An 18,703-nucleotide genomic window follows, 5' to 3' on the forward strand; every position below is an offset into this window, starting at 1 on the left:
CGACATTTTGGTTATGAGGCATGGAATAATCCCATGAGAGACCCCAAACAACAATTCAAAGTTGAATTCTTTAACCAGGTGCTAGAGTGTACAATACAGTCAGTTGAAGAACGTTTCATGCGGCTCAAGGAACACAGCAGTATATTTGAGATGTTGTATGATATTCCAAAACTCCTCTCTGTACCTGAAGAAGACCTACACCAGCAATGCAGGGCACTAGAGACAGTGTTGACACATGATGACATGCACGATATTGATGCGAGTGATTTACGTGGTGAACTGAAAGCCCTTTCAAGATACATTTCAGCAGGATCAACTCCAAAGGCTGTTCTGGAATATATGTGCACAAATAAGATGACCACCCTCTTTCCAAATGCTTTTGTTGCTCTGCACATACTTCTAACACTTCCTGGAACAGTTGCCAGTGGAGAACGCAGCTTCTCCAAGCTGAAGTTAATAAAAACACATCTACGCTCCACAATGACACGGGAGAAGCTGGTCGGCCTTGCAACCGTCTCAATACAGCATGAGCTGGCCCAGACTGTGGACCTTCAGTAGGAAGCAGTTCACATCTTTGCACCCAAGAAGGCATGGAAAGCAGCACTCTGATTACTCAAACAGATACAAATGCCAGTGTTTACTATGCAGACAAGAAAAGTTACATTTGCTGTTCAGGCGTTTGAAAGTTAAGTGTTACTTCAAATTTTGGAACAAGGCATTTTAAGTTGTGAGTTCTCCTTTATTGGGGTAGGTAGCAGAGCAGTACCATGAGAGGGGTAGAACAGGAAGAAGGCAGAATTGAGATCTTTCAAAGTTTTGGCCCAAGTGAGGGGGCATGAGCTCCCCACCTCAAGTGCCAAAATGTTGTGGGCGGGCCCTGCCCGGCAGGCTCGGCCCTGGCCTTCTTGGAGTCCAGCCGCCAGCAGCGCAGAGAACTGAAGAGTGGGGCTGCCTGGGCCTTTGGGGGCTGAGGGACCCAGAGCCACTTCTGGCTCTGAGCTCTTCCAGGACTCGCTGGACACGCACCAGGCCCGGGGGTGCAAAGGAGCAGGAAGGTGGGGCAGCAGCCCTGGCTGCTATGTGTTTTCTACATGCAGAGCCGTGCCCTAGTAGCCACCTGAGCAGCCGAGGGGCAGTCTCCCTCCTCCTCCCCCACACGGGACGAGCACCCGCTCTCCGCTGTGCAGCGAGAGCCCCAGGCCTGGTGTGAAAGGCTGCAGCACAGGGCCAGGCCACAGAGGGGTCTCTACAGTTGAGCAGCAGGTGCCAGGAGCAGTCAGTGTTAATGGAGCAGGAGGGGAGTGCAGCTGTGCAGGACAGTGCCCCGCCCAGCGCCCCACCCCGCTGCACAGCAGCTCGTTCCCTGGGCTCCCCAGCGGCTAGCGTGGGACTCTGCTGCCACCCCAGGCTATGCGGGGCAGAAGATGCCAGCAACTGGCCAGGAGCCATTCCAATGGGACAAGATTGGAGAGAAGCCAGGGTCCTGGCATGGTCGGGGCTACCCATGATCTCTGCTATTCCTGTCCAGAGCACTCCCCAGCTCTGCCGCTGCCCTTCCATCCTGCCCGCAGCCCCCCAGGCCAGCCCTGCACTCCCCCAAGAATGCCCAGCTAGACGGTGAAATCCCTGGCACTGTGCCAAAGGTCACATTTAATAGGTGCTGGTGCTGGCTGGGTCGGAATAGACCAGAACCAGCCGCCCCCACCTGGACCGATCCACGGCAACCCCTTCGTTCAGAACCGGCTCCACGAAGAACTCCACATGGCAGGACTCCTTGGGGGGTGGCTCTGGCACTGCCAAGCCCACCACCCGGTAGAGGGTGGCGTGTGCCACCCCGAGGAGCTGCAGCTGCGCTGACTGGGGCAGCTCCCGGCCCTGGCAGTGGATCCGGAAGCAGCGGGCTTGGCTGTGGGGGTAGGACCAGTGCAAGGTGAAGCTGAGGGAGAGCTGGTCTGTGCCAGGGCCCTTGTGCCACAGCACCTGGGAGGCCTGGAGGCTGGGCACTGGGGGCAGCGAAGAGTGCAGGCTGTCAGCATCCAGCACCTGCAGGGGAGACAGGTGCTTAGACACAGCCCAGGGCTCACCCGGGCAGAGACAGGTCCTCCAGGGCAGCACCCAGAAGGAGGGATCCATGCGGGGAGGGCACCTCATCTCAGTGCTGCCTCCACCCCCAGCCAGACCCCCCCAGGAGGGCAGCAGCTGCAACCATCTGCAGGGGGCAGGGCTCCCCAGAGACAATCCCCTCCCCCCCACCCCCACGCTCCATAGGCAGACGTTGCTACAAGGGATGGCAGATGGGCAGTGCCAGGGCACTGTGCCAAGTGTGGCCCTCTCACCTGGATCTCCCCAAGGCGGCAGGAGAAGCGCCTTTCTTGCAGGCCTGGCTGGTGGCGTGACAGGATCAGCGACAGCTCGTGCAGGGCGCAGTCCCGCAGCTCCAGTTTGTAGCACCTGAGCGAGGGCAGAGAGAGGAGAACTGGCAGGGCTGCGGGAGAGACCAGGCCTGAGGCAGGACGGCTCCCTGGCTGGGGACACTCACCGCCTCATCCAACCTGCCGTGCTCTGCCGTCCACAGCCGCTGAGCAGCCCAGAGAGGTGAGGGGGCAGGGTGTGGAGGGGCTGAGGCTGATGTCGGGTGACCAGCCCTGTGGGAGGGAACGGAGCAGTTAGGGCAGGGGAAGGGGGCACAGGACACATGGGGCTGGGGAGGAGCAGACGTGTCCCAGGCATCCCACCCTCCCCGTTCCCTTGCCAGCCGTGTGACGGACCGATTCCCAACCTGCCCGGCAGTGTGAGATCCCCAGGGAGGGGCCTGGCTCCTCACCCGGCAAGGCAGTGACATTGCCAACATGGCAGGAGCCAGAGTCCCGTGTGGTGAGTTCCAGCGCAACTGCCACCTCAGGCAGCTTCTCCTCCAGTTTGTACAGCAAAGACAGGAAGAGCTTGGGGGGCGCTGGCAGCTGGAAAGAGAAAAGGCTGGTGACCCCCAATCCACCCAGGGAGACAAGGGAGGGAGAGAGAGGGGGGGAGGGAGTTACATGGGGTACAAGGCAGGTCACAAACACACAGCATGTGGCATGCAGCTGGCATGCTGAGCACGCAGCATGCACGCCCCAGGCTGCAGGCAGCACCAGCCCGGCCCGTAGGCTGCATGCACACACCGTGAGTGCACACGCAGCACACACACAACATGCTGTGCGCAAGAACCACAAACTAGGTCTGTGGCTGCACACTCCTGGCCCCGTGCACAGCGGACGGTGCGCATGCCACACGCTCAGCTGCGCCCCTTCCCCCCCGTTCCCTTGGTGCAGCTCCCTGCCCTGGCTCCCCGGGAGGAAATGAGTCTTTGCCACACCCGCCGCCCAAGCGCCCCCAGCCTGGCGCCCCAGCCCGCACTCACCGAACAGCCACGTGGCCTGCCTCAGGGGGGATGATCCCCTCGATCAGCAGGCAGCTGCCCCCGTTCCAGGCATCCTGCAGGGAGCAGCGTGTGCGCAGCCAGCTGCCTGCCCCTCCCGGCGCTTGCTGGTCTGTGAAGAGGGGCTGGATCTCCTGGGCACTCAGATTGTACCAGGGCCTGGCTACTTCCTCCTGCAGGAGAGAGCAGCCCCGCTGAGCCAGGCCATGGGGCAGGCGCCTGCTGCAGGCGAGGGATGGGCGCTGCCGAGTCACTCTGGGGGTTGCTAATGCTCAGGCCCAGCTGAGCCCTTTTCCCCACACCAGGACCTCCCGTCCCGCCCTGCACTCACCTGCCCAGCCCAGAATCTCCCCGTCCCCATGCCCAGGCAGAAGCAGGTGCTGAAGGGCAGAGTGCTGATGCTGTGAGTGGGCAGCAGCTCCGCCAGCAAACCCCAGAACCTGCATGGAGAGGAGAGGAGAGGAGAGGCTGGTTACAGCAGTGCCCCCCACCCCCTGGGCACAGCTCAGCACGGGCACCAAGGACCTCACCCAGTCAGCAGCCCCTGGCACAGGGGACATGAAGCACAGCCCAAGATGCAGCCAACCAGGGGGCAGCATCCTCCCCCCAGAGCTCTCAACAAATCTGCACCCCACTGGGGTCCCTATGGCTCAGCCCTTTCAGGAGTCTGGCACCAGTGTTCCAGCACCATAGGGTAGCCACGATCCACGGCCTTCTCAGTGCTCCCACCCCCTTCGCCGCACCTCAGCATGGACACCCCCATCCCCCCAGCCCGGGCACCCCCGCTGCCCCGCACCCCCATCTCTCCCAGCATGGACACCCCCCTTCCCCGCACCCCCAGCCTGGGCACCCCACCCCCCCTTCCCCACATCCCCAGCCCGGTCACGCTCACCTGTTCTCATTGTGCAGGAAGTTCTCCTTGCCCAGGTGCTCATAGACCCAGCCGGGGGCGAAGATGGCAGCTGAAAAGCCGTGCTTGCGGATCAGGTGCAGAGCCTACGGAAATGCGGGGGTGAGATGCTCCCTCCCGCCCGCCCCGCTCAGAGCCCAGATGGGCTGAGCCATAAGCACCGGGGCTGCCAGCACCCCAGCCAGCCAGCCTAGGGGGTGCTCTCCCTGCCCCAGGGCACCGGGCAGCTCACAGGCACCGCGCTATCCCTGGGAGACAGGGATGGACCCCGGGGGGAGGGGGGAAGCCCCTGTTCCCCAGAGAAGAACTCAGGGTCCAGGCCTCACTCAGCCTCTGGCCACACTCCAGGGACACCTGCCCCAGAGCCCACCGGAGGATCCCGCCCGGGGCAAGGCCCTGCCCCCGAAACGCCCTTAGGCCAGACTCAGGCACCTTGTCTGTCTCAAAGCCACCGCCTACGACCTCCCCGCGGGCAAAGACGTCGATGCCCACGTAGACGTCAGCCAGGCGCTCCCCGGCCTGCGCCCCCATGCGCTCCAGGTGCTCCTCCTTCCAGTTGTAGTTCGTGAATAAGCCATCGCAGGCGTCAAAAAACACCCTAGGAAAGGGAGAGCCCCAGTGATGCCCACCCCCTTCTCCCTGAGAACAGGCCCTCAGGGGAGGGATCCCTCCCCACAAGATGGGTCCCCAGCTGCAGTCCCCAAGCCCAGCTCTGCCGGGGGCACTTGGGCGGGACAGGGTGAACATCAGAGCTGTCCGGGGTGGGACTGGGAGCCGTGCCCCTGCCAGGGAGCCAGAAGGGAAGGGTGCCTTGCTACAGCCCACGGGCCAGGCCAGGCCAGGCCAGGGGCACCCCCCACGGGGCAGTGATCCCAGGCTGCACAGCCGGTAGATTGCACTGTCTTTGCTGGCTGCGAAGGAGAAGGGGCGGGGGCTGGGCTGCCAGCTGCATGCCCGGGGCTGCTCCTCTGTCCAGCGGACGGGGGCACCTCCCCCTCACCTGTTCTTCTCATTCAGCTCGTTCTGCCACTGCAGCTCCCCGCTCTGCAAGACACTGTCGTACCAGAGCACCAGCCCGTCGGGCACGTCCCGACGCAGCTGCTCCCGCAGGTCACGCAGGAAGAGGGGCAGGTTCCGTGCGGCTGCCTCCTGCATGGGGGAGGGAGAGAGCCGGCATCACCCGGGGACACCATGTCAGGGATCCCTGCACCCCAGGGGCTGGGCGAGGCAGGACAAGCTGTGGGCGGAGGGGAGGGGCAGCAGGGCGGCTCTGCTCACGCTCAGGGTGTTCTCGATGTTGACCAGCCAGCCGTCAAAGCGGTAGAAATGGGCGATGCGGCCCAGTTGCACAGCCACAGCGTGGTACGCAGCTGCCTCCCCAACCAGGAACGCCTCACACAGCTGGCCCCCACTCGTCCACTCCGTGATGAACGTCCCTAGAGCCGGAGCACAGATGGCAGCATGAACCTCACCGCTGCACGCGCCAGGGCACTGGCAGGTCTCTGTACGGGGTCCCCAGAATACCTGCACGTATGTGGGCAAGAGGCGTGGGCCCTCGCCAACCCCAGCCTGTCCCAGCACACGCTGCCGGGGTGGAGGGCTGGCCGCAGCCCGCGTCCAGGTACTGCAGGCCCAGCGGGAGGTGCCAGCTGCAGAGGAGCTCCCAGCCTCTCTCTGCAGCAGCACTAAACCACGAGTGCTCCTGCCTGCCCCCCATCCCCTCACCCAGCACAGAGACGCCGTTCCTGTGGGCGGCGTTGGCCCAGGTGACGGGGGGGATGGTCACAAGGTGGTGGCTGAAGTACACGAAGATGTCGATGTGCTGCCAGTGGTAGAACACGTAGGGGTCCCGCGAAGCCGAGCCCTGGATGAACCTGCAGGCAGAGGACGGGGCAGCGGCTCAGGCTGGAACAGTGGCACTGCAGGAATGGTGCCCTGAACTGGGCTGGCCTGGCCCAGTGCTCCAGCCCCAACAGGCAGTGACGGAGCACTTGTGGAGCGATGCCCGCAGGGTGCACAGCCCCCACAAGCTATTCCCCAGGTGCCAGGCTGCTGCTCTTCCCCCAGGAGACTCTCCTAGGGCAGGGAGAGAGTTGGCTGGTGCTGTAGCAGAGAATCGTTCATCCTCCTCTTGCAGTGGAGGAGTTTGCCCTCCCCTCTGAGCTGGGGCGGGCAGCTCCAGGGATGAGCTGGAAATGGCCTTTCTTGGGGAGTTTTCAAGTGGGACATTATCAGTTATCTGGATTGCAGCGGTGCCAGGGCTCTGATCAGGGTCTGCCCTGGGCACGGCCCAGCCAGCCCCTGCCCCAAAGAGCTTCCCGGCCAAGCCGGAGGGTTTCTCCCCATCTCAGGCGCCACTCAGCAGCCTCACCCACCAAACCTGCAGGGGTGAAAATGTGCCTGGGGAAGCCTGCAAGATGGACACCAGGCTCCTATGCCCATGGCCAATCTCCAAGGGTCCCGGTTATACGGTGCTGGGTCACTCAGATACAGCAATCCAAATGGGGTGTACGGGGAGACTTTGGCAAACCAGTAAAGTGCCTGAAACCACTATGGCTTATTGCTAAAAGCAACCTAGTCAGCAGGCTGTAAAGTGGCCATGCAGCTTGACCAAGGCAGGAGGGGAGGGAGTTTTGGGTGCCACAGAAGGGGCAGCTTGACCCCCGTCCTTCCTGATAAGAATTGTGTTGAAGTTGCTGATATGCCCCAGGAATGTCTATTGGGGTCTCAAGGCTGCAGACTCTGGAAAACCCCACACCTGGTTAATCAGTAATCAGAAGGAGCCTCTTGCTTGCCCATTGGAACTGTTTGCTTGACAAGTTTTCTTTAAGGGACGTGTCACTGTATTACTAACGTATAAATAAAGGGAAAAAGCTTGAGGTGGGGGGACTCCTCAGGACTGGACTCTCCCTCTGGATGCATCTTGTGTCCCCCAGCGGCAGACGGGCTGCCGCTGTGCCACTCGAGAGCCACACTCCGCTCGGTAATTATCGGGGTTGGAGGTGTGTTACTAACTTGTTGCAGATGTGTGTAAGTGCTTGAGACTAAGTAAAGTTTAGCTTTAAGTGAAAGCACTCTCGTGTTGTCCTGTTTGTGCAGTCATCTATCGGTCGGACAGCCGTGTCTGCCCTGATTTATTTCCTGACACCGCCTCACGTAGCGTAAAAGTTACCGAGAGCTTTGGGTTGAAAGAGCCCTGGGTAACAAAGGGAGCACAAATGGTTTTCCAGTAGGCTGCCCCGTGGGTCTCTGGATGCGATGAGTTTACCCAGAGACACACCCCACTCTCCGGCTGATGGGAGGAACTGGCCAACTGCAGATTAACAGGGAGCAAACAAGCTCCCACCTGATCGGGAGACAGCCCTTCCTTCCTGGGGGCGAGGAGCATTCGGTCTCCCTGTGACTTGCTCCTGGGATTCCTCCTCCGCTTGGCTCTAGACAAATGTATTCCACTACCCCAGCACACTGAGAACGTCTCCTCAGTGCTGAGCTGTCTCCAGACAGGCAGCCTGGGGGAGGCTAAAGCTAGCCCCTAGCACGGCTCTGCCCTGATCCCACAGGCAGCTTGGATGGTCCCACACACCACCCGGGTGTGGTGTTGTCCCATCTCGCGGCACTGGGATGAGAGAAGGAGAAGGGTCTGTCGGCGTTACAGAAGCAGAGGACAGAAAGCAAACCCAAGATTCCCCTTGGCAGCTATAACCCATGTCACGCTGGCCTCCGTGCTCAGCTGAGTGCATCGCTACATGCTGCCCACCCAGCCAGCGGAATAGCCAGAGACCAGTGGCTGGAGGTCATTAACCCAGCCCAAGAGCCAAGCCAGTAAAAAGCCCCATCTCTGCAGCAGCAAACAGATGAACGCTTCTACCCGCCGCTTTAAAGGCAACAGGGTCTGGACGAACAAATGTGGGACAGCGAGCCAGGCCTCCTGGGTCCTCTTCTGGCTCTGCCGCATCTGGGGCAAGTCCTTTCCTCGCTCTGTGCTGTGGACAAGGGGAAGGATGTTCCTGATCCCCGCCCAGGGCCGCTGGAAGGATGGATTAAAGTTTGCACGGAGTTCTGGAAGCATGAAGCGCTGCGTAAATGCTGAGTCCCATCAGCAGAGGCCCACGCACCCAGCATGCAGCGCTCCATTCTGAGAGCCGTGAAGAGGAGGGGCAGCTGTGGACAAGTGCAGAGCCCTGTGGCCACCCCAGCCTTGCTCCTGCACTAGCATTGCTGGGGTCCCTCAGGCCCAGCCCCTACCTGTCCTCTAGGTACCCATTCTTCATGTCGTGGCACACCAGCGTGCGGGGTCTTTTGCTGTGGAGCGGAGGTTCCCGGTTAGCCAGTGGCATCGTGGCAACGTTGAAGTCATCATCGCTGGTGGGTTTCCATGCCAGCAGCTCCTCCAGGCTGGACAGGTAGAAGCTGACCGGCTCCGTGGTGTTCCGATCAAACTGCCTTGCTGGGAGGAGAGAAGCCAGAAGATTGCAGGTTGTTAACACTCAGCCGGGGGAGCAGAGCGCTCACTCGCAGCACCATGGCACCGCGACTGCCCCAATATCTGTGGCAGATGAGGCTGGGCCACACTCAGAGGACCTTGCACCTCTGGCTGGGCTCTTACCTGGCAGGGGGTGGGGGGCATAGCTGACTGTCTCGTGGAGGATGGTGGTTCCTTGGCTCTCCATGGCAGGCAGAAAACTGAAGAAGAGAATCAAGTAACCCCACAGAGACTAGGGGGCCTGGGGCAAGAAGCCTGGCAGGACCGGCGCTAGTGTTTTTAGCGCCTTAGGCACAGGGCCATTTCGCCGCCCCGTGCGCTGATCCCGTGGTTCTGGTGGACCTGCCGCAGGCATTCCTGCGGAGGGTCCACTGGTCCGTGGCTCCGGTAGAGCGGCCGCAGTCGTGCCTGCGGAGGGTCCACTGGTCTGCGGCTCTGGTGGAGCTGCCGCAGTCGTGCCTGCAGAGGGTCCGCTGGTCCGCGGCTCTGGTGGAGCTGCTGCAGGCGTGCCTGCGGCAGGTCCAATGGAGCCGCGGGACCAGGGGACCCTCTGCAGGCACGCCTGCGGCAGGTCCACCGGAGCCGCCTGCCGCGCCCCCCCCCCCGGCAAAATGCTGCCCCCCAATAATCCTGGCGCCCTAGGCGATTGCTGAGGACCACCACCAGCAGAAGCCCGTTACAGTGTGAGCTGGCCCTTTAGGAGGGAGTCGAGGCCCAGATTCAGCTCAGAAACAAAGCATTCTGGGACTGCTAGTTCCAGCAGGACCCTGGGAAATGCAGGCAAAGCAAAGCATGCAGGGAAGGTTACCAGGATGGTCATTCATACCTAACCTTCCCTCAGAACACACCGGCTCCCAGGGAGCCTACCTGGACGAGGTCTCTATGCAGAGGGACAGGCTGGTCTGGGGAGTGGGTTAGTGGGAGGGATGAGGTACCCTACTCGGGCAAGGGAAACTGAGGCAGTGGCTGCCCATGCAGCTGTGTTGCCCCTCGGGCAGCCTGGGCTGAGAGCAGACTGGGCAGAAGCCATTTCTGAGCAGGGAGGAGCCCTACCTGGTGCCCCGTGTTTGTTCCGGGCAGTGGAAAGTTCTTGCCTCAGCTGATGCACAGTCCTGCTGGGCTCTGCATCTAACATCACCTGCTCAGCTGGAAACAGGAGTGAGCACGCAGGGCTGCTACCTCCTCTGATCTCGCCAGCCAAGCAGCGTCAGGGCGAGGCAACTTGTGGATGGCTGGGAGACTGCAAAGGACCTCCCAGCGCCACAGGAGCTAGGGGTGGAGTCCTGCCCACCACATCCACACACAACCAGCCTCTCAACTAATGCCCCTTGCTCACAGGCCTGTCTGGACACGCGCTGTGAGCACGGGTACCTGTTCCCCTCTGCTGCGGAGTTTGCACCAGAGGCTCTCTGCTGCGGCAGGGTAGGAGTGACGAGAATGCAGTGGGAACACTAGGATGGGTAAGACGTGAGAGGAGGCTGCACACTGGGTGAGAGCTGGCACCAGCCAAACTCCTGCTTCCCAATTCAAACTGGGCACTAGCAGCGGGACCCAGCAGGAGAAGGGAGAGAAAGCTGCAGCAAATTCCTTGCACAGGAGTCCTGTGCCTGGAGATGTGCTCTGACTGGCCTGGCTGGATTATTTTATGGATTTGCCACGGAAATAATTTAATCTGCTGGGGGGAGGGGGTGTTATGTGGGACTAAAGATTTGCACTTTTTTCACAATACACTGGGCTAGCGAATGGTAAAAGATTCTGGATCCAGCTACAGATGCTGCAGAGTTCCCACTTCCGCAGCTCAAGCAATAACAGATCAAACTGTTAAAAACCCAACAGCTGCCCACTCACCACAGCGCGGGCGGGTTCGAGTCGCCCGGGCGGGTTCGAGTCGCCCAGACAGGTGATATTCGCAGTGTCTGACAGTTGCCAGGTGGGGGTGGAGCTGCCTTGTGGTTGGGGCTGTGGTGGGTTTGCCCTGTGGGGGAAGGGGACAGTCGCCCCAGCACTGAGCCAGGTAAAGGAAGGGGTGCTCTGGACAGCAGGCCCTGCAGTGAGGCTGCTGATGGGTCAGGGGCCCAGGGAGGTAGTTCAGGCTGGGGGGCAGTGGGGGACAAAAGCCAAACCAAGATGCCACTTAGCAGGCAGGAAATGGGGGGATAGCTCAGTGGTTTGAGCATTGGCCTGCTAAACCCAGGATTGTGAATTCAATCCTTGAGGGGACCATTTGGGGATATGGGGTAAAAATCTGTGTGGAGATTGGAACGGCTTTGAGCAGGGGGTTGGACTAGATACCTCCTGAGGTCCCTTCCAAGCCTGAGATTCCCTGATTCTAAGACAAAGAGAAAGTGAAACAAAGGTGAAAAGCAGCAGCAGGGTGCAGAGAAATGGGGGGGGACACAGTGCCAGAGAGCCCCTGGCACACGCATGCACCCCGCCGGGCACGCACCCCCCTTGCACCCCGCCGGGCACGCACCCCCCTTGCACCCCGCCATGCACACACACCGCCCGGACACGCTCCCCCGCCACAGATCCCGCCCCCCCCGCCGTGCCATGCGGCACATCAGCGCCACCGACCCCGGCCCGGCCCGCTCACCTCCTCTTCGCCGCCGCCGGCTCCAGCTCCGACCCCCTCTTCTCCCCGCTCCCGGCTCCATCCCGCCGCCCTCCGTCCATCTCCCGCGTCCTCCCGCCCCGTCACATGGGGCCAATCCCGGGCCGGGCCGCGCCGCGCGCTCACGCTCCGGGGGGGGCTCACGGGAGGGTCGCGAGGCGCTGAGCGGGGCGGGCCCAGCAGTCGCTGGTGCCGCCCGACGGGGGGGGGACAGACGAGGGGGCGGTGCCCGGGGACCGGGCGTGTCCAGCCGGGGGGGCGGGGACCGGGCGTGGCCAGCCGGGGAGGGGGGGGAGCGGTGCCCGGGCGCCGGGCGTGTCCAGCCGGGGGGGCGGGGACCGGGCGTGGCCAGCCGGGGAGGGGGGGGAGCGGTGCCCGGGCGCAGGGCGTGTCCAGCCGGGGGGGCGGTCCCGGGTCCCGGGCGTGGCCAGCCGGGGGGGCGGTCCCGGGTCCCGGGTCCCGGGGCGGCTGGCGCCCAGCGCGGGGTGCGCTCCTGGCACAGGCTGGCAGGAAGGGCCCAGCTCCCGTGTGCGGTGTGGGGAAGGGGACCCGGCGGGGCACAGAGCCCCGGGCCAGGGCAATGACCTTTGGCCATGAGCGCGCCAGGCGCCTCGCGGACAGAGGAGGGATGTGGCCCCGGAGGGCCCCCTTCTCCCCCTCCCATGGCGAGCAGGCTCATGGTCACGGCTTTGTTCTCCGGATAATCTTCTTTGAGGTCCCTGACAGGAGCCCTGCCCAAGCAGGGTGGGTGACTGCCCACGGCCGCCCTCGGCTGCAGGGAAGGAGGTTGGCCACGCGCCGTATTGGCGGGGCAAGGCCGGGGAAAGGCAGCCTTCCCTCTGAGCGCCCGGCCCTGCCATCAAGCCTGGGCACTGGCCAGCCCTGGCACGAGGGAAACTGCCAGCGCTGTGCCACAAACAGACTCCTGGCTCAGGACAGTGCCCCCTTTCCGCACCAGGGTCCCCACAGACAGTGAACCAGGAGCAGCCATTTCTCAGGGGTTGGCGAGTCTGTTTCTCAACCTTGCCCCTCCTGCCCTCTCTGGCTGCAGGCTTAGCAGAGTGGCCAGGGTCAGTATGACCCCTGCGGGAGCTAGCCAGCCTTCTGGGGTAGACAGTGCATGAGATTTTTAAAAAATCCCGCTGTCTTCTTGGGTAATTATCTCTCCCTCCCCCCCGCATCACCATTGAGTCTGGGCGCTTTGCAGTATTTAACATTCCCCTCCCCCCGTGCAGTAGGGCAGGGCTGTGATTTCTGGGGTCCAGGTGGCAACTGAGGACTTGTCCAGGATCACTCGGGGTGTCTGGAAGAGCAGGGTCTGGAGCTCGAGAGGCTCTCTCAGCTCGGCCAGTGGGCACCCCTGAAGTCAGCATTGCTTTCAAGTCCTCTGTGCAGCCAGCCTGGCTCATATGCTGCCAGGAAACGTGTTTGCTTTAAAACAAGTCTTCTTGGGGCTATTTTAGGTAACACTGGGGAGACATCTTGGTTTGGCAAAGCCAGTGTTTGCAGCCTGCAGCCTGGCTTTCACTGGCGATGGCCCTTTGAAGACAAAGCTTTGCCCACAGAAGTCATGTTCATTTCTTTTTTAACGTTCCTGGGAATGGGTCTGTGACGCCTGGCCAAAAAGGGTTAAACATCCTGCAAAATAAATAACCCTCAAAAGGCATGAGGAGATAACATTTGTGTTTTTGTGTATTTACATATGTATGAGTAGGGTCATATATATAATCAATGTACAATGTAAACCATACAATGTACGAATCATACAGTGTAATCAACAGTCACTGTCTGTGCTGTATTCCGATAGTTCAGAGATCAAAAGAACATCCTAGCATTTAAATGAATTGTAAACACAGGATATCGCAGTATTCATCTCTCTTTGAAATGTAGTGCGAATGGTGGAGCAACAAGCACATGGCTTTATGTTAATTGTATACCTAAGTACCTTATCTTGTGGGTAAGGGAGAAGCGGTGGATGTGGTATACCTAGACTTTAGTAAGGCATTTGATACGGTCTCGCATGATATCCTTATCGATAAACTAGGCAAATACAATTTAGATGGGACTACTATAAGATGGGTGCATAACTGGCTGGATAACCGTACTCAGAGAGTAGTTGTTAATGGCTCCCAATCCTGCTGGAAAGGTATAACAAGTGGGGTTCCGCAGGGGTCTGTTTTGGGACCGGCTCTGTTCAATATCTTCATCAACTATTTAGATGTTGGCATACAAAGTACGCTTATTAAGTTTGCAGACGATACCAAACTGGGAGGGATTGCAACTGCTTTGGAGGACAGGGTCAAAATTCAAGATGATCTGGACAAATTGGAGAAATAGTCTGAGGTAAACAGGATGAAGTTCAATAAAGATAAATGCAAAGTACTCCACCTAGGAAGGAACAATCAGTTTCACACATACACAATGGGAAGAGACTGTCTAGGAAGGAGTATGGCAGAAAGAGATCTAGGGGTCATAGTGGACCACAAGTTAAATATGAGTCAACAGTGTGATACTGTTGCAAAAAAAGCAAACGTGATTCTGGGATGCATTAACAGGTGTGTTGTAAACAAGACAAGAGAAGTCATTCTTCCGCTCTACTCTGCGCTGGTTAGGCCTCAACTGGAGTATTGTGTCCAGTTCTGGGCACCGCATTTCAAGAAAGATGTGGAGAAATTGGAGAGGGTCCAGAGAAGAGCAACAAGAATGATTAAAGGTCTTGAGAACATGACCTATGAAGGAAGGCTGAAAGAATTGGGTTTATTTAGTTTGGAAAAGAGAAGACTGAGAGGGGACATGATAGCAGTTTTCAGGTATCTAAAAGGGTATCATCAGGAGGAGGGAGAAAACTTGTTCACCTTAGCCTCTAATGATAGAACAAGAAGCAATGGGCTTAAACTGCAGCAAGGGAGATTTAGGTTGGACATTAGGAAAAAGTTCCTAACTGTCAGGGTAGTTAAACACTGGAATAGATTGCCTAGGGAGGTTGTGGAATCTCCATCTCTGGAGATATTTAAGAGTAGGTTAGATAAATGTCTATCAGGGATGGTCTAGACAGTATTTGGTCCTGCCATGTGGGCAGGGGACTGGACTCGATGACCTCTCGAGGTCCCTTCCAGTCCTAGAGTCTATGAATCTATATGAATAAACCAGTGATGGACCTCCTTCAAAGTCATCCTAATGACCTTTTGTTCCCTGAGGAACTCCAACTTGTCAAAAGACATGAGATTGTCTAAAAGATCCTTGGGTCCTGATTCTGTCAGCTCAGATCTGCTTAGGCTTCATCAGGGGAAGGTTGAGTCGCAAGACTGAGGTCCCAGTTAGGCTGGGGCGCCCTGATTATGAGATTTGGATGTTGGACTTTAACCTATAAACTATTTCTGAAAGAACTCTTTGCAGCTACAAAGCTCAGCATCTCTGCTGTGAATCTGCACCTCAGTGAACTCATGTCTGTATGTATATTGATCTTTTAATCATACTCTCTATTAAGAAACAAAATTTAGTTTAGTTAATAAGAATTGACTGTAGTGTGTATTTGGGTGAGAGCTGGAACATTCAGTAACCTGGGAGGTGATGTGTCCGATCCGTTGGGATTGGTAGAACCTTTTCTTTTATATGATGAACTAAGATTTACAGAAATTTTCATATTTGACATGGGTACCTGGATGGAGGCCTGGGCAGGGGCGGCCAACCTGTGGCTCTGGAGCCACGTGCGGCTCGTCAGAAGTTAATATGTGCTGGGGGCTCACTGCTTACCCCCTGGCTCTGCTACAGGCCCTGCCCCCTTCCCAGCCCTTCCCCTGAGCCTGCTCTGCCCTCGCTCCTCCCCTTCCCCAGCCTCCTGCACACCACAAAACAGCTGATCAGGAGGGAGGGGGAGGCACTGGGAGCGGGGGGGGGTGAGGGAGGGGGTGCTATATTACTGTGGCTCTTTGGCAATGTACATTGGTAAATTCTGGCTCCTTTACAGGCTCTGGTTGGCCAGCCCTGCTTTAAGGGAACTGTGTTGTTTGGACTTCTGAGTAACCAGTGAGGTAATCAAAGCTGTTTTATGCTGCTTGGTAAATCTAAATATTGGACTATCCACCAGCTTTTGGGGATTGTCTGCCCCGTTCTTTGCAGTTCATCCTAATTGACTGACCACAGCCAGTTCCCCAACAGGACCCTGGTCACGGTGGCGTAGTCGTGCTTGGAAACCCACTACCGCAGGTTAATTGGGTTTTTGGATCAGAACCACATGCTTATCAAATTTAATTTTGATATTGGAGAGTTTAAGGGTTAAAAATCAGTTACAGTGAGTGGCCCATGATCAAGATCCTGACAGAAAAAGCCTGGAAGAATTGTGCTCACAGGGGGGGGTGTTTTTTAAGAAAAAGGCCACAGAGCAGGAACTGAAAAATGTGTTAATTGCTAGTGATAAGGAAGCAGACCCACTGAAAATGCTTGCAGTGAGAAACCAGCAGCTAGAACTTGAACAAAAGCAAAAAATAGCTGATACGGAAGGAGAAGCTGCTTCAAGAGAACACCTGTGTTTTGAACATGAACGAAGAATGGCATATCTTCGACTGCAGGATGCAGAAGCTAAGGCAAAAGTGGACAGACTTAAGCTCCAACTCAAGAGAATAAAGGAACAACAGGAACTGTATCATCCTGAAAAGCCAGCTCCTCTCAACAGCAAAGATGGAGATTGAATCTATCCAGTTTGTAACAATGTTGGTAGGTTGTTTGACTCTAAGCAGTTGTCTGTTTGTAACCAAATTTACCCCAACACTGACACCTTTTCTGTAATGCTTCTCTTGTGAACTGAGGTGAAGGTAACCCCATAACTTGTGCAGAGAGTGTAAAAGTCAATGGTAAAAGCTGTTTAGGGCAAATTACAGCTGCTAACATCATTCTTGTTAAAGCAGATCTGGTCAAAAAGGAAGCAGCAAAGAATCCTGTGGCACCTTATAGACTAACAGACTTTTTGGAGCATGAGATTTTGTGGGTGAATACGAAGTGGGTATTCACCCGCGAAAGCTCATGCTCCAAAACGTGTTAGTCCATAAGGTGCCACAAGATTCTTTGCTGCTTTTACAGATCCAGGCTAACACGGCTAACCCTCTGATACTTGTCAAAAAGGAAGTTTATTTACCAAATCGGAGTGTGAATATTGTAATCCACTATGAATTTACTGTCCGTGTGCCTTTAGCCAGAATCCACCGTGAATGAAATGGTGCTAAGCATGAAGCTGTAACTGGTGCAAGGAAGTTCTTACCTAAGAATCTTTTGATTGGGGATTATATTAAAGCTTTGTTCAGTCAGGCTGATGTAAATCAGTCACAGGAAAGAAATAATCTTGAACCTGTGTCTACTTGGGGCAAGGATTTGCCTATGGAGGGTTTCTCCAAATCCTTGTCTGAGAAAGATAGCTGTTTATCTGTGCAAAAAGGCAATGCGTATGTGGAAGAAATTGCTGAGTATCTGTCTGGTATCTCAGAAGTGAATCTGGCATTCGATAGGGCTCAGGGAAATGTTTCTCTAGAGCAAATTAAAGTTGGTGATCAGGTTAAAGCCCTGACTGAGGAAGGAAGGGGGACAGTCTTGGTGAGTGATGAATTGTTAGCTAGTAAAGTTTGTGAAAGTAAGCCTGAAAAAGGTAGGAATGATTTGTTTAAAGCAGCTCAGTGTAGCTTGCAAACATGACACCATCACATTAGACCTGAATAAAGACTGGGAGTGGCTGGGTCACTATAAAAATAACTTTCCCTCTGTTGATACTCACACCTTGTCAACTGTTGGGAATAGGCCACATCCTAATTCAATTGGCCTCGTTAGCATTGACTCCCCAACTCAGCCAGGCAACTCCCATCTTTTCATACGCTGTGTATGTATACCTGCCTTTGTATTTTCCACTCTATGCATCTGATGAAGTGGGTTTTAGCCCACAAAAGCTTATGCCCAAATGAATTTATTAGTCTCTAAGGTGCCACAAGGAGTCCTCATTGTTTTTGCTGATACAGACTAACATGGCTACCACTCTGAAATCAGTGTAGTGAGGCACTCTTCGTGGAAAGCAAGAGTTTATCTGTTGAAGGAAAAACTGTTTCCAATTGTTTGTCTGTTGCAAATAGCAGTGTGCCTAATGAAGGAGAATGTACCTTCAGCCTTTTGTCTGTGGAGCAGACAGAAAGTGCTTTTCAGTTTATGCTACTTAAGAATTTATCCGTTGACCCAGAGTTGGTTCTGGGTACTACTAAGGCCCAAGAAGGGAATGTTCCTAAGTTTGTGTCTGCTGGGGAGAATGATATTGTGACCACACATGACTCCAGAGGCTTCTCCTGGAATGTTTCTCCTGGCCCCATGAGGCAGACTCTGGCATGGGTGACCTCATCCCTGCTCTGCTCCAGAACGCCTCTCCCAATATTATTCTTGGAAGGCCACCCCCGGCCAGTTGGCTGGCCCATCCCCCAGCTTCCAAGGACTCGCCCAGCCCAGGACAGCAGGGCTGGCCCCTGCACTCTGCTCAGCTGCCAAGGCCAAGCTTTGGCAGCTTTGAGTCCTGTGCTCAGCCCAGACACAGGCACCAGGACCTGGCTCTCAGATCGGCAAAGGAGCTCCACAAAGTGACTGCAGGACTTAGCCTGTCTGGGGTCCAGGCTGGGCACCCAGGGCTTAGCTGACACTCTTGATATTGTGGCTACAAACTTTCAACGCCAATGCACGCCCCCTCCCTCACTCTGTCCAGTGGGTGTGCTGTGTCCCTTGCCCTGCCACTGTGTGTGCCTGTCCCCCATCTCCTTGGCATCATCCTGTCCCTCCATGTGTCCAGGCCTCCCCCAGCACCATGTATCCTTACTCCCACGTGTATCTGGAGTGGCCCTGTGCCATTGCAGGGTTCACCTCCCTGGCCATCTGTCGCCCTGTGGGACTGCTGCTGGCTGAGCCCAGATCCTACCTGCTCCCTCATGCTGCCCTCTCCTCTGAGGACCAGCCATGCTCCCAAGCTGCCCTCTGCCACCCTGCACTTCCTCCCCCTGGCAGTCAGTGCATGGGGCAAAGCCTGCTGGTACCTGGCTTAGGTGTTACTGCGGGAGGGCTGCAAGCCTAGAGCCCCTTGGAGGGGGGGCCTTTATCCCTGTCTCCAGCCAGGTGGGAGGGAAGAGCATGTGCTTTGAGTCCCTGTCAGGTGATGCCCAGCTCTGAGCACTGGGTCCCTGCCCCCACACGGGATGCCAAGGGACATGCACCTAGGGTGGGAGGTGCACAAATCTAAGCAAAGGTGTGTAGTGGGAAGGCACAAGG

General features: G+C 57.2%; 1 protein-coding gene across 3 annotated transcripts; it reads right to left on the reverse strand.

Moving 5' to 3' along the window:
* Positions 1-54: 54 nt before the first annotated feature.
* Positions 55-11,531, reverse strand: ENGASE (endo-beta-N-acetylglucosaminidase). Of its 3 annotated transcripts, XM_050919952.1 has the most exons (14): positions 11,405-11,531; positions 8,935-9,011; positions 8,574-8,775; positions 6,054-6,202; positions 5,607-5,764; positions 5,329-5,477; positions 4,761-4,926; positions 4,311-4,414; positions 3,750-3,858; positions 3,401-3,591; positions 2,825-2,976; positions 2,540-2,645; positions 2,337-2,451; positions 55-2,043 (listed from the first exon to the last, which is right to left on the reverse strand). In XM_050919952.1, the coding sequence occupies exons 1-14, from the start codon at positions 11,482-11,484 to the stop codon at positions 1,651-1,653; spliced, it is 2,151 nt and encodes a 716-aa protein (XP_050775909.1). In that variant the 5' UTR covers positions 11,485-11,531; the 3' UTR covers positions 55-1,650. The 3 variants fall into 3 exon arrangements, with proteins under 3 accessions (XP_050775909.1, XP_050775910.1, XP_050775912.1); XM_050919953.1 differs by lacking the exon at positions 8,935-9,011; XM_050919955.1 differs by lacking the exon at positions 3,401-3,591 and having other exon boundaries at positions 2,825-2,960.
* Positions 11,532-18,703: the final 7,172 nt, after the last annotated feature.

Source organism: Gopherus flavomarginatus, chromosome 12 (assembly GCF_025201925.1).
Source record: "Gopherus flavomarginatus isolate rGopFla2 chromosome 12, rGopFla2.mat.asm, whole genome shotgun sequence".
In the NCBI taxonomy this organism is placed as follows: Eukaryota; Metazoa; Chordata; order Testudines; family Testudinidae; genus Gopherus; species Gopherus flavomarginatus.